The sequence below is a fragment of the Rutilus rutilus genome, assembly GCF_951802725.1.
Source record: "Rutilus rutilus genome assembly, chromosome: 9".
NCBI classification, from domain to species: domain Eukaryota; kingdom Metazoa; phylum Chordata; class Actinopteri; order Cypriniformes; family Leuciscidae; genus Rutilus; species Rutilus rutilus.
In genome coordinates, this window is record NC_140223.1 from 21974397 (window position 1) to 21986633 (window position 12237).

Consider the following 12237-nt stretch of genomic DNA (forward strand, 5'->3'; position numbering starts at 1 on the left):
GTATTGTCATTCATCCTCTCTAATGCCTGGCCCAGGGTCTCGTCTCAGGGCAGGGGAGAAGGCAGCACTCTTTACCTCCCGGGGTTTCCATTATTTCTCCACCATTCTCTAAAATGGAGGTCATATCAGGTGCCATTTTCACAACCTGCTTCTCCAGATGCACCATTTTCTCCCAAAATGACACACATTATGCTTTAACGGAGAAGCAAATCTGAAAACGCAGCTCGCACCCTCCACTGGGACTCGAAAGGCAAAAAATACAAACAATAAAATACAAAAACCATCACGATACACACAAATTGTTTCCCTTCCGCACGATATAACCCATAAAGTGAGGGAATTTTCCAAAGTGGCGGCACCCTGTCGACAAAGGCCTCACCTACACAAAAGAGGATTCAAGTCTATCACCTTTATCGCTTTTAGATTTACGTCTTAGAGCCAAATAAACTTCTAAGGACAGAAACAGATTTTGCTATTGGGGTTAATTAGACATCATTCATCTTTATTGATTGGTTTTTCTCTGCACATTTTATTTACACCAGGCCACATAAATGACATATATGTGTCTTTGAAAAATGGATATAAATCTGATCTACTATTCTCAGAATTCGGGCTGCACTGATACTACAATTCTGTCTGATACCATAGCTGTTGTTATTGCCAATAAATGATAAATTACTTTAAATAAAAATTCTACAATATTTTGTCGGAATAAATTACCACAAAAAAACACTAAAAACGAAAAATAATCATTTTAAATGCTACATGTGATTTTAGGCATCACATCATTGTAATGGTATGGAAAACTTACATTTACAAGATTACATTTAACAGTGTTATTAGTGTTTTAAAGATTAACTTTAATGTTAGATAACGGCAGAGGGAATCCAAACATATGGGAACTTAGAAACGCAATTAAACATTCAATATTTCATAGAGTTACATCATGCATGCATCGCAAACTGCATCCTGATCAGGCTGCTATCCTGTTTCTATTATATGTTTTAGAAGGCATTTACATTTTTTTAAATGGTCTGTAAGCTATTTGATCAGTAAAACAGATTAAGTGACCTTTGTAAATAAATGCCTTTTCAGCGTTATATTCCAAAACATTCAGAGCGCAACAAGTCTAATTTCATGTGCACAGCCAGCAATGCGTCACAAGCGTTCAACTAAACATTCTTAAAAAGTTAATATTATCTTGAATATGATAAGCACAATCAAATTACAAAAAGCTTATTTAAAAAAATAAAATGCTAAGATAGAGCATAAGGCTAATGGTGGTTTTCTCACCCGCAGCCACATTCACGCTAGCCATGCTGCGAGTCTCGCTACAGCGCTACGTTCCAACATCATGACCATAAAAACAAATGTCCTGATGAGACAGAATGATCGAAACCCATCAAGCGCGTCATAGTTCTTCATATTCCTGGACTTTCCTTTATTGCCAAGTTAACAGCAACCTGCCAGCAGTGAGTCCCTCCTGCTCAAACACAGCAGCAGATGCCAGTCTCAGCTGCTCAGTAGCTGGTCAGGGAACTGTGGTTTGGTGGAATACCTGTCTTTGAAAGCAAAACAAAACCAACATCTGTTTATTGCCATGTGCAGAGCACAGCTATGGTAGCAATAGAGTAAAAAAACAACAATGCAAAGCAGTTGTGTCGTGACGCTCCCTCTTCCAGCCATCTGGATAATTGATCGTTTGATATCATAAAAAGAAGGCGAATGTCTCGTAATAGCCTGCTTCTTAAAAAGTCGTTCATCGGTTTACTCCTTCCCTGGCTCGCTTTTTATTCACGTGCATTCCTAGGACCTGTCATGATGATTATGAAAGACACATTACGAGGGGGATTATGCATCATTTGCGGTGGGAGATGATCAATGGCTTGCTTTAATCTGCTATCATGGCTTCATTTACCAGAGAAGCACTAAGAGCTACCTCAGAGAAGCCAGCAGGTGACTTCACCGCAGCCATACCCTTGGTATGTCCGTGACAAACACGCTGACACGCGTGTCGATCAGAAGATGTAGAGTCATGCAGCCGGGTCACCTGCGACGTATGAGCTCTGAATCATTTACTGTCACCTCAACGACATTTCCAGTCATACAACGGCCGTCATTGTCTACAGGAAAGGTCTGATTGCTCCACGCTATCTCTCTGATAGCTTTCTCACCTTCTCCCCCTGCATTATGTAGATAACCTGTGACGATATATATTGCGTAGGGGTCACCCAGAGGTTGCAATCACACACTGTGACAGAGATAACCAATCCCAGCACGTCAGCAGTAGGGGGGGGGGTGGGGGGTGGGGGGTGTAGAAGGCCCCCCTGTAAGGTGTCCTCAGCGTGCCTGTTAGACAATCGTGTCAACCAGGGGGTGGTATAGCCGTGCTTGAGAAGGGACCGGGAAGAGGCCTTTGATCACTGGCAAAGGAGATTAAGGAGGAAGGGGAAATACAAGCCAAATTTGCCTTGAAACACACAAACACAGATAATAAGCATAAATTAAATTAGACTTATTGACAGTAGAAAAATATTTGGTGGATACGCATACACACACACACACACACACACACACAAACAAACACATATATTTATATATATATGTGTGTGTGTGTGTGTACACATATATGCATCTATATCTATATCTATATATATATATATATATATATATATATATATATATATATTACATAAACAGACTTCTATGTTAGATGTAATTAATCACGATCAATCGATCTGACAGCACTATATATATATAGGAGTTCATTAAAGTTAATGATATAAGTATAATGATATATATATAACTCATATAATGATATAAGTTCATTAAAGTTGTCCTAAGACAAGAATGGGTATTGTTCAAAATTCATGTATAACTTTGATGAAAGGTTTTGATCCACTTCAAATGTTGACTACTGTGTGTGTGTGTATATATATATATATACAGTATATATCACCTCCGAGTCCGACCATAGAAACTCAAGGACAACAGAAGAGACTGTGATTCCAGATACTGTTTTTATCATGAGAAGTAAATTAGAGTAGCTTATATGCAACTACAACCAATTATGTGTAACTGAATACTCAATTATGAGTATTTTACTACAATAACAAAGTGAGTTTCCCAACACTGACTGAAAACTGCTCTAGCTGAGCTCTAACATAATGCAAAAAAGCATGACTGAGTGGATAGAATGAAGAGTTCTTTTGAGACAAGCCCAAGAGACACCTGGACACCGGGAACACGAGGTAGCGAGAGCCACAGGGAGTGAAATCTGATCCAGCGGTTTCAATAAACACCCCAGATTCACAGGGAGCATCAAGGAGACCCAATTACTTGCAGGAGCTCTAAATGACTGCGTGTGAGGCTGGAACATGGTGAGAGGAAGTAAGATGTGTGAGATTAAGGAAAGACTAAGAGAACTGTGTCAGCAACTTCGTCGCGCTCTCATTTCTGCACAGGGTTCGGACAAAGAAACAGGAGCAGCGTGGCGGATAACAGCAGGTGGTGTTTAATAAGGGACTGACAGTGACTGTATACTGAAGAAATGTACCTGTTAATCTGCCTGAAGTCTGAGGGGAATTGCTGGGAAGAAGTAGGTTTTCTGTCTGAATGAAAGATCGTTCCAGATTCCACTTGAATCTTCTGTCCTAGCTTTACAAACTCAGGTTTGAACCCAAGACTCCCAAGCCTGTCTCTAGCATTCAAATGAGTCCGCTCTCTGGCGAATGGAGGATGTCTTAATCATCAGAGGCAGGCTGGACAAGAAGGGCAGGCGATCCCTGCATGCTGTGTACTTTGCTGCCCCTTGTGGCCAAAGATGGGACATCAGTCTTGTTGACAACCTGTTCAGGGCTGCTGTCAAGGTTTTTCCAGGGGAACATTTAGACTTTCTCTCCGTTTAAACCAGAGCAGGGGCCTCTTATTACTTTCCCGATAATTACATTCATTTGCAAAACAGCGAGACAATGGCATGGAAAGGACACAGTGCTGCTGGCGAGGAGGAGGGGGGGGGAATTGACAGCGGTAAAGGGCACGCTCAAGTGCAGTAGGGGAGGAAGTGAGGAGAAAGGGGAAAGTTAAGAGAAAGAAAGAGATATGAGTCTCTAACTTTGATATGCTTGAATATTTGTCTAACACATATCAACTTTCTTGTACGTAAAAAGGCTTTTAATGCTTCTTTTATGCTGGCCAATATAGTCACCTTTGACCAGCGATGCGGATAAACATCGTTCAAAAACAAAAGTTTTCATGAATTTTCACAAGTTTTAATTTATTCAGTGAGTGAACATTTCTGATAACATAGGGGGACTGATATGACAGAAAACCTAAATAATTTTAAAGGAAAATAAATTAATATTACTATATATAGTATTAAGTAATATTGATTTATTATAGTAGCCTATATACACACTACATCTGAATTAAATGATACCTTTATCCATAATTCATAATATGGCTGAAAGGGATTTAAAAGGGCACTGAATGACTCTCACTCTTCAACAAAAAAAAGAAAAAAAAGAATGTACCATCTTTGGGTACATACCAACTGCAAAATAAGGGGTCTACTAGGCTACTAAGCTCTGACATATGATGAACTCTTCGAAACACTGGTTCACCCATTTGAATACATCCATCCAACCTGAGGTGAAGCTATAATGAGGAGGGAATATGAAGGCCTAATCCAGAATTGGAGAGGAGAGAGCGTGTGGTGGATTTACAGTGCTGGAGAGCACACAGATCGCCTTGTAATTAGGAAGAGAATTTGTCATGCTCTTCGGCAAGGCACACGGATGAGAGCTGCTGAATAGCAATCTTGCCAATGTTTACCCAGAGAGGGGCGGCCGGTGCTGCCGCACGGCGCTGTAGCCACACCGAGATTAATATTTGATGCAGAGCGAGGGAATGTGTGCTTGGTTCGTGTTTATTTAGGATATTGTGAAAATATGGGGAAATTTGCAATTTTATTGGCTTTTCTGCACATCACTCTGGGTGGAGGGAAGGAGGAGGGGCTACAGAGTGGGGTGTTGACCTTTGACCTCTGTACAGATCCTCATTGGGGCATGAGACATAAAGGTGCACAGATATTCGGCTAAGCTCAGCTACAATCACATTGCCACCTCCCAAAGTGCTCTAACAGCAGGACTGACCAAGAATTTAAGCACTAGAGTTTCTCTGACACAGACTAACAGGCTTATATTCACAGTGCATGTGTGCGGTCAGCAGGCTGTAAGTAAATGGCTACTAATTTCAGTACATTATATAACTATAATAAAAATAAATCACATTTAGAATTTTGGATATATATATATATTTTTTTTGATGTTTTTGTATTCACAAAAGTATTTACAATTAGAATTTACAGAACTGGCAGAAAATTATGGTTACACTTTATTTTAAGGTGTCATTATTACAGTGGAATTATATATATATTTAAGTACTGAGTAATAATAAGCAACTTCATGTTTTTACTATATGGGTTAGGGTAGGATTAGGGTTTGGTTGAGGGTTAGTTGCATGTAATTATGCATCATTTACTGTTATTAATAATTATGGTAAGTACATGTAACATATGTAAAATAAAGTGTTACCAAAATTATCAACTTTTTTTTTTTATCTACATATATTTGCATTCTTTTACAAAAGTTTAATATATAATACAATAACTTAAAAATAAACATTAAATATATCTAATTCTGTAAATAATATAAATATTTGACATCTTTAAAGATATGTAAAGAATAAATAAATATTCAAATATATAATATAATACAAATATGTTTATAAAAAGCAATAATATAAAAGATACACATTTATTTTTTGTGAATATTACAAATATGTAAAGTCTTTCAAATTAAGTTAAATTAAATCAGCCAAGAAACACGATATTCCTACTGTGAAACAGCACTCTGGAACACATACAAGTGCATGTGAAAGCTTTTTTACATCTTAGTCAGTCATCAGCCATCACGGCTCATTATTCTGTTTATACGGTCATTACACAAGCCCTGTTTGGCACCAAAAAGAAGACGGAATTATCCAAAAAGCTTGTGTGTGGTTTTGCTAAGTAGCCCAAAATCTGACAGTGGTAATTCTGGTGACATCATGGCTTGAAAGATAATGCGAATCAGATAGCTAAGGTCATCACGAGAAATATGAAGATGGGACTTATTTCTAGTATGGAGTCAGTCAGTTCTAATCTTTTTTATCAGCAGGGTTACAGCAAAGTCAACTGCTGCAGATTTATGTTGCACACTCAAGAGTGAAACCCAAGAACCATACGACGCTCCTTATTTCAGTCAAGCATTTAAAAAAAGTCATTTAAAAAAAGACAAATCTTTGCATCAAAAAAGGATTCATCCAAGTGTCCTGGCCTGACTTCAGTGCTGAATGCGGGCTAGCATCGCTAACAGTCATCTCCCCAGGCTGAATGTGATTAATACTTAGTCGTACACAACTAGATCCTGGATTAATGTACACATCTTCCAGCAAAGGCATCTCATAGGGAGCCACATAGAGAGAGACAGAGCGTGCCGGCACTACAGAAATCATCTTCTGAACCGTGGGTACGTGTGGGTCAACGACATTTTCAACCAGCTCGCTACAGTAAGAACATCCCTCGCTTCAAATAAATAGACGCTGCAGACAGGGAGACAGAAATGCTAAGAAACCAAACTTCAATCCAAATCACACTGAGATAAAAAAAAAAGGAAAAAAAACACCATGCATCTCGCACAGCTGTTATTAGTATTCCAGAAACACGGGGGAGGACCGACAGCAGTCATGTATTTTTTTTATTTTTTTTTTGCAAATATGCATATAATTTATTGTGGGGAACACAATTTACATGGGTAGTCAATGCCTGTTTTATAGCCTCACAAATAGATGTATGAACTGAAGCATATAATGGCTGAAACCAGCAGGTGCAAATACATTCTAAATCTTCCAAATGTGCAGCAGGAAAAATGTAACCAAGGTATATAAAACAGATTAATTCTTGCATGTTATGTATTGGTTTTTGATTTACAAATCTAATCCGAAGGAAATTCGCAGGCAAACATGACCAGGGTTTGTAAAATGCCATGGAGCCTGAGGGGTGGTGGGTGGACGGCTGTGTCTGGCGCAGACGTCTCTCGTGTGGCAATCGTGTGTAGATTTGAGATGGTAATTTAGAGGCGATATTAGACAGAGAGGGAACAAGGATAGTTAAACGGGCAATGAAAACCTCTGAAATGACGCCTTTTATCCTGGAGCGTGATGGAACTGGTCTTCGTCAAGTGTTTTCTGAAACCACGTTCCCGCGTTGTGCACTTGAGGCAAATGCGCGCTTCGACTTTGCACGCATTTACAGCCTGGAGAGGGGGATGACAGCCGCCCGTCTTTCAGCACTTTATCTTCAAACCACAATAGAGGTGACACAAAGGGTTATGGCCGCCTGACAATGACCTCGGCCCAATTCCCTCCTGATAAATTTGAGATAAAAGAGCCCTAAACCTTTTCCGTTAACTACTGTGGCGAAGACAGTTATCCCCAAGTGCACAGAGATTTCCAGTGAGACTCAATTAATCCCAGAGCGATGTTGATATGTGTGGCAACCAGAGTTTTGAACCAGGATATTGTTAACGCATTAGCCGTTAAAGGTTTACAACGCACATATAAAAACACACCAAAATGAGATTGTGACATAAATCAGCTCATTCATCGTTCAGGTCCATGAATAGAGGGAGAACCTGTCTGTGGAAGAAGCAGCAATGCGTTAATGGACAGCTTAATGGTCAATAACCGGCGATAGGGTATAACCTCCGTAAGAGCTAGTATGCTAATTGTACATTTGGGAACAGCTTTTAAAATGAATCACTGACAACAAAAAAGGAGGTCGAGCAGTGCTGGTATGGGGAGAATTGAGGTCATCGCATGTGTACATGTCCCATAAAGCAGGGCTTCTCACAATGGCTCAAAGGTGTCAATATGGGTCACGGCCAGAATGCTAAGTTCCCCTGGGAAGAAAAAAAACAGGAGAAATATGTCCACGTGAGTTGGAGAGAGAATCCAGTCACGCTGGACATCCACGCTGTTCTGACCAGAGGAAAACTGTCCCCCCACCCCTCTACTTGGTTCCCCCCAAGGTTATCTCCATTTCTGTCACCTGGTGGAGTTTGGGTTACTTTCCTTGCCACTGTTGCTTTTGGTGTGCTTAGTTGAGGTTTAAAGCAGCACTCAGTAGCTTCGGGATTTCTTCGCTGTATTCTCGCTTTTTGCTCGCAGGTTTCTCTCTAGAGCTCCCCCCACAGCTTCGGGATAGATATTTGACAACACTGTTGTAAAAACTCGTTGGTGATTCTCAGACACCAGAGGCTAGTAGATCAACGACATCAAAGCAGATGGGACATTCTTTAAAACGTCTTCTTCATTCGGGTTCGGACAGCGTGAGGGAGCGCAATAATGACGGCATTTTAGCAGATTTCTTTTGGCCGTAAAGCAATTGTTTACATCGCGCGACCTGATATCACGCGAGACTTCCTGACGCGGCGGACGGCGGCCCGCCGGCTCAAAGTTGCAAGTGCGTATTTTCCGCTCACGGGCACCAGGGGGGTGCGAAACGACCACCATTCAACCCGAAATAAGTAATATAACAATTCCAATGACTCCGAAGCTGTTCAGTTAAGGTAAAAAAAGTTACTTAGTTCACCTTTAAAACACACTTGAAGGTGGGGTAAGCGATGTTTGAAAGTTGGTCGGACAGACACAACCAGATACAACAACAAAAAGTGTAGCCAATCAGCATTAGGGGGCTTATGATGGTGAAGGAGAGAGAAACTAAACAGTAAACACTGCATTCTCTAGCAGTCATCAACTTGCACAACTCTCACTTGCTGGCCTCTGTTACACACGCAATGCAAGAGTGGATGTCTATTTATCGTAGCAGAAGCGCAGCAAAATAATGCTTCACAAAAAATAAAGTGAAGATGATTAACGAACAAAAAAATATACAGAAAAATAATACATTGACAATGACACTCAAAACCAGTGTTACTCACGTGTGGAGTTTAGCTCTCGCCAAAAGGATCAAGAGGGAGATTTGAAGAAAGACTGTAGAAAGAGAGATAGCTGAGAGACATTACAAAAGAGAAAAGTTCATGAGAATATCACTGGAAAATGAAGGGTTATGATCAGGAATGAGCTTTAGGACTCACGTTAATATTAGCAAAGCTTTCCAGCGCTGGAGAGAGCTAAACTCCACACGTGAGTAACACTGGTTTTGAGTGTCATTGTTTGTCAATGTATTATTTTTCTGTATATTTTTTGTTCGTTAATCATCTTCACTTTATTTTTTGTGAAGCATTATTTTGTTGCGCTTCTGCTACGATAAATAGACATCCACTCTTGCATTGCGTGTGTAACAGAGGCCAGCAAGTGAGAGTTGTGCAAGTCGATGACTGCTAGAGAGTGCAGTGTTTACTGTTTAGTTTCCTTGTTAGTGCACCCACTTCACATGCCAGCGATCGGGGTTCGAGACCGACTTGGAGCGGGGCGGTTAGGATAGGAGGGTGAGCTTTGGAGACGGAGCAATGAAGAGAGGGGTGCGTTTGTTTGGGTTGATTTCAAATATCAACAATAGCCGCTTTCCGACCGGAGGAACCTTTTCACAGTTCCTAGAACTATTGGCTAAAGTACCCGGATGTCGGCGTGTTCGCACCGCAGGAACTAGGAACGATTTTAGTTCTAGGAACTCCATTTGGAGGAACTAATTTAGGTCCTACTTCAGAGTAGGGTCTAAACCAGCACTATAGGAACTACCCGTGACGTTGGTGTACGCTGATTGACCGAACGCACGCGGAGCACCAGCACCCGCCATTTTTTAAAACAGCTAGAATGTAAACACACAGATTATAGCCTATATTTACTCCAGAAACTAGATACAAACATGGAAAACAGTGATAGATGGGTCTCTAAACCTTAATGCTGAAGAGAAAATCCAACGCAACTTTGAGGGGACCAAGCCAAACATGATTATGTTTATCTGCCCAGCTAGCAACACTGGACATCAACCACACGGCATAGGCTAATAACCTTTTTTTCATATACTGTCTACTTTCTATAACAGTTCTATCTAATAACATATTAAACAGTACTGTTAGACAGATCGCTAACTAATAAACACAGAGAATGCGAGCATTGTTTGCTCTGGCGTTCTCAGCGCCGCCAAAATAAAGGTCCGTCGCGCCGTCAAAATAAAAGTCACCGTGCTTGCGTCACGCCCTTACCCCTCCTACCAGTTCATATGGCCACTTGGCCAGTGCGAACGCAAACAGCAAAACTGAGTTTGGGGGAGAGTAGTTCTTAGAACTGTTTAGAAGTGGACAGTTCCTAGAACTAAGTTCCTGTAACTACTTGGTCGGAAAGCGGCTAATGTTCAGCTATGACTTTCAGAAATAACATACTGCACCTTTAATATTCTGTAATATTATCAATTTGACTGCACTGACACTATCGGATGAGAACAAAACTTGAACTGAATGGAGCTGGATGATGACACCTATGTCTTCTGTAGAGCTGCTTTATAGCAAAATCAAATTTGCTTCATAATTGATGAATTTTGCAACATCGACACTTATTGAACATTATTGAACTGAACTGAATCAACACTGAACTATATAGCTGAATTGACCTTGTTTCATAATTGGTGAACTTTACTCAGTTATTGAACTGAACTGAATCAACACTGAACTGAATAATCACTAATGTTTTTTTAGAGTGGATTTACAGCAGAACTAGAATGTATCATATTTCATGAAGTTTGCATCATTGATTCTCTTATTTTCCTGTTTATTACTCCAGAGCTGCTTTGAAAAAATCTGCCTTGTATAAAGCGCTATAGAAATAAATGCGACTTGACTAATGATTATTTAAGAAGTTAGCACTATGTCTTTGACAAGTGTCAACACCAGATTGTGATTAGCATTAGGGAGACCACACACACACACACATGAAGCATGCTGAGGTGTAACATTTCCTGCACATGGGAGGAAGAGGCTGCGTGCTGAGGTGGCCAAAATACATCTGGGGTGTCGGATACTGGGCCGAGGTCAGCCAAACCGTGCTTTCTCTCCTCTACCTCACTTTTTTCTGCCTCTCACTGCCTGACTGAACAAACGCTCTTTGGGCAGACACACAGGCGATCAATATCCCAGCTCACACGCACCCGCACACACACACATACGGCATTAGCAGAGCGAATCAGTGCCGCTCCTAACCTTAAAACAATCACACGCCACCGGTCTTATTAATCTTTAACAAGGCAGTCTCTGGCACCGCCACAACGAATGACGCAAAACAAGCGAAGAGAAAAAAATACATCAAAGTACGTGCGTTAAATAATACATTCGGTTGTGATATGAAAGTGAAAATAGAACCAAAGTTATTCGTTTGCTAAGTGGCTTGTGTGGTTTCCCTCGAGTGGGTTTGAGGAATCCATTTGCTGGCAGTTTCATATCGTCATACTTATTCTAACTCTTCTTGGTGCTTTCCAGCTTTTTAATTAAATTTCCTTTAAATTACAAGCCTTCCAATTGTATCTCAAATAGACATCAGCGTTTTCCTTTTCCTGTTGTAAAACAGCATACTAACTGTCTCCAAACATAAAAAGTTAACTCGGGGGTTTCTGTATGCACTTGATCAAACAAAATAAACTTTTTTTTTCTTCAAAAACTGGACATTAAAAAATGTATTACATTATTACATATGTTAGCAACTAACTAACTAACTAAAACAAATAAATTAATAAATTAATATAATGTACTCTAGAATGCACAATTCTTAAGCTTCACTTGAAGCACAAAGGCCTAGTTTTAAGTGTTGAAGGAATTGACTTGGACTGAAGATTCCATAATAGGAGCAAAACAGATGATTTGTGCCCCTGACTATGGCATGGAGTGTGAGAGCAAATAGATAAATCACAGGTGAATTCTCTGTCTGGTCTTTAGTAGGTCATTGTTTTTGTCCTCAATCCATTAGGGAATAATAGGAGGTGCATTATTAGAAGGTGGGGGGTAAGAGGACCAGTGAAAAGCCCTGAGGGAGGGAAAACCACGTAATCTGGCACAGACGACCATCTACAAAATGAAAACAAATGGGGTGTCATCCCCAGGAGGAAATATATCCCTTTCTATTTTTAGTAATCCGTTCCTTCAGACGCACACAAATACACACACATACATTCATAAAACAAAAGTC

The 12237-nt window shown here is 40.3% G+C and overlaps 1 protein-coding gene across 2 annotated transcripts in view; it reads right to left on the bottom strand.

Moving 5' to 3' along the window:
- Positions 1-483: 483 nt before the first annotated feature.
- Positions 484-12237, bottom strand: part of dhrs13a.3 (dehydrogenase/reductase (SDR family) member 13a, duplicate 3) — a 106006-nt gene continuing 94252 nt past the window's right edge. Inside the window, exon 7 of one of the 2 annotated variants that reach the window (XR_014628815.1) lies at positions 484-1562. Coding sequence is in view for 1 of the 2 variants with exons in the window: in XM_084419750.1 (XP_084275876.1) it covers positions 1521-1562 (42 nt within the window). In the remaining variant the exon portion in view is untranslated. The remainder of the gene's footprint in view (positions 1563-12237) is intronic. The other variant, XM_084419750.1, reaches the window with a different exon arrangement.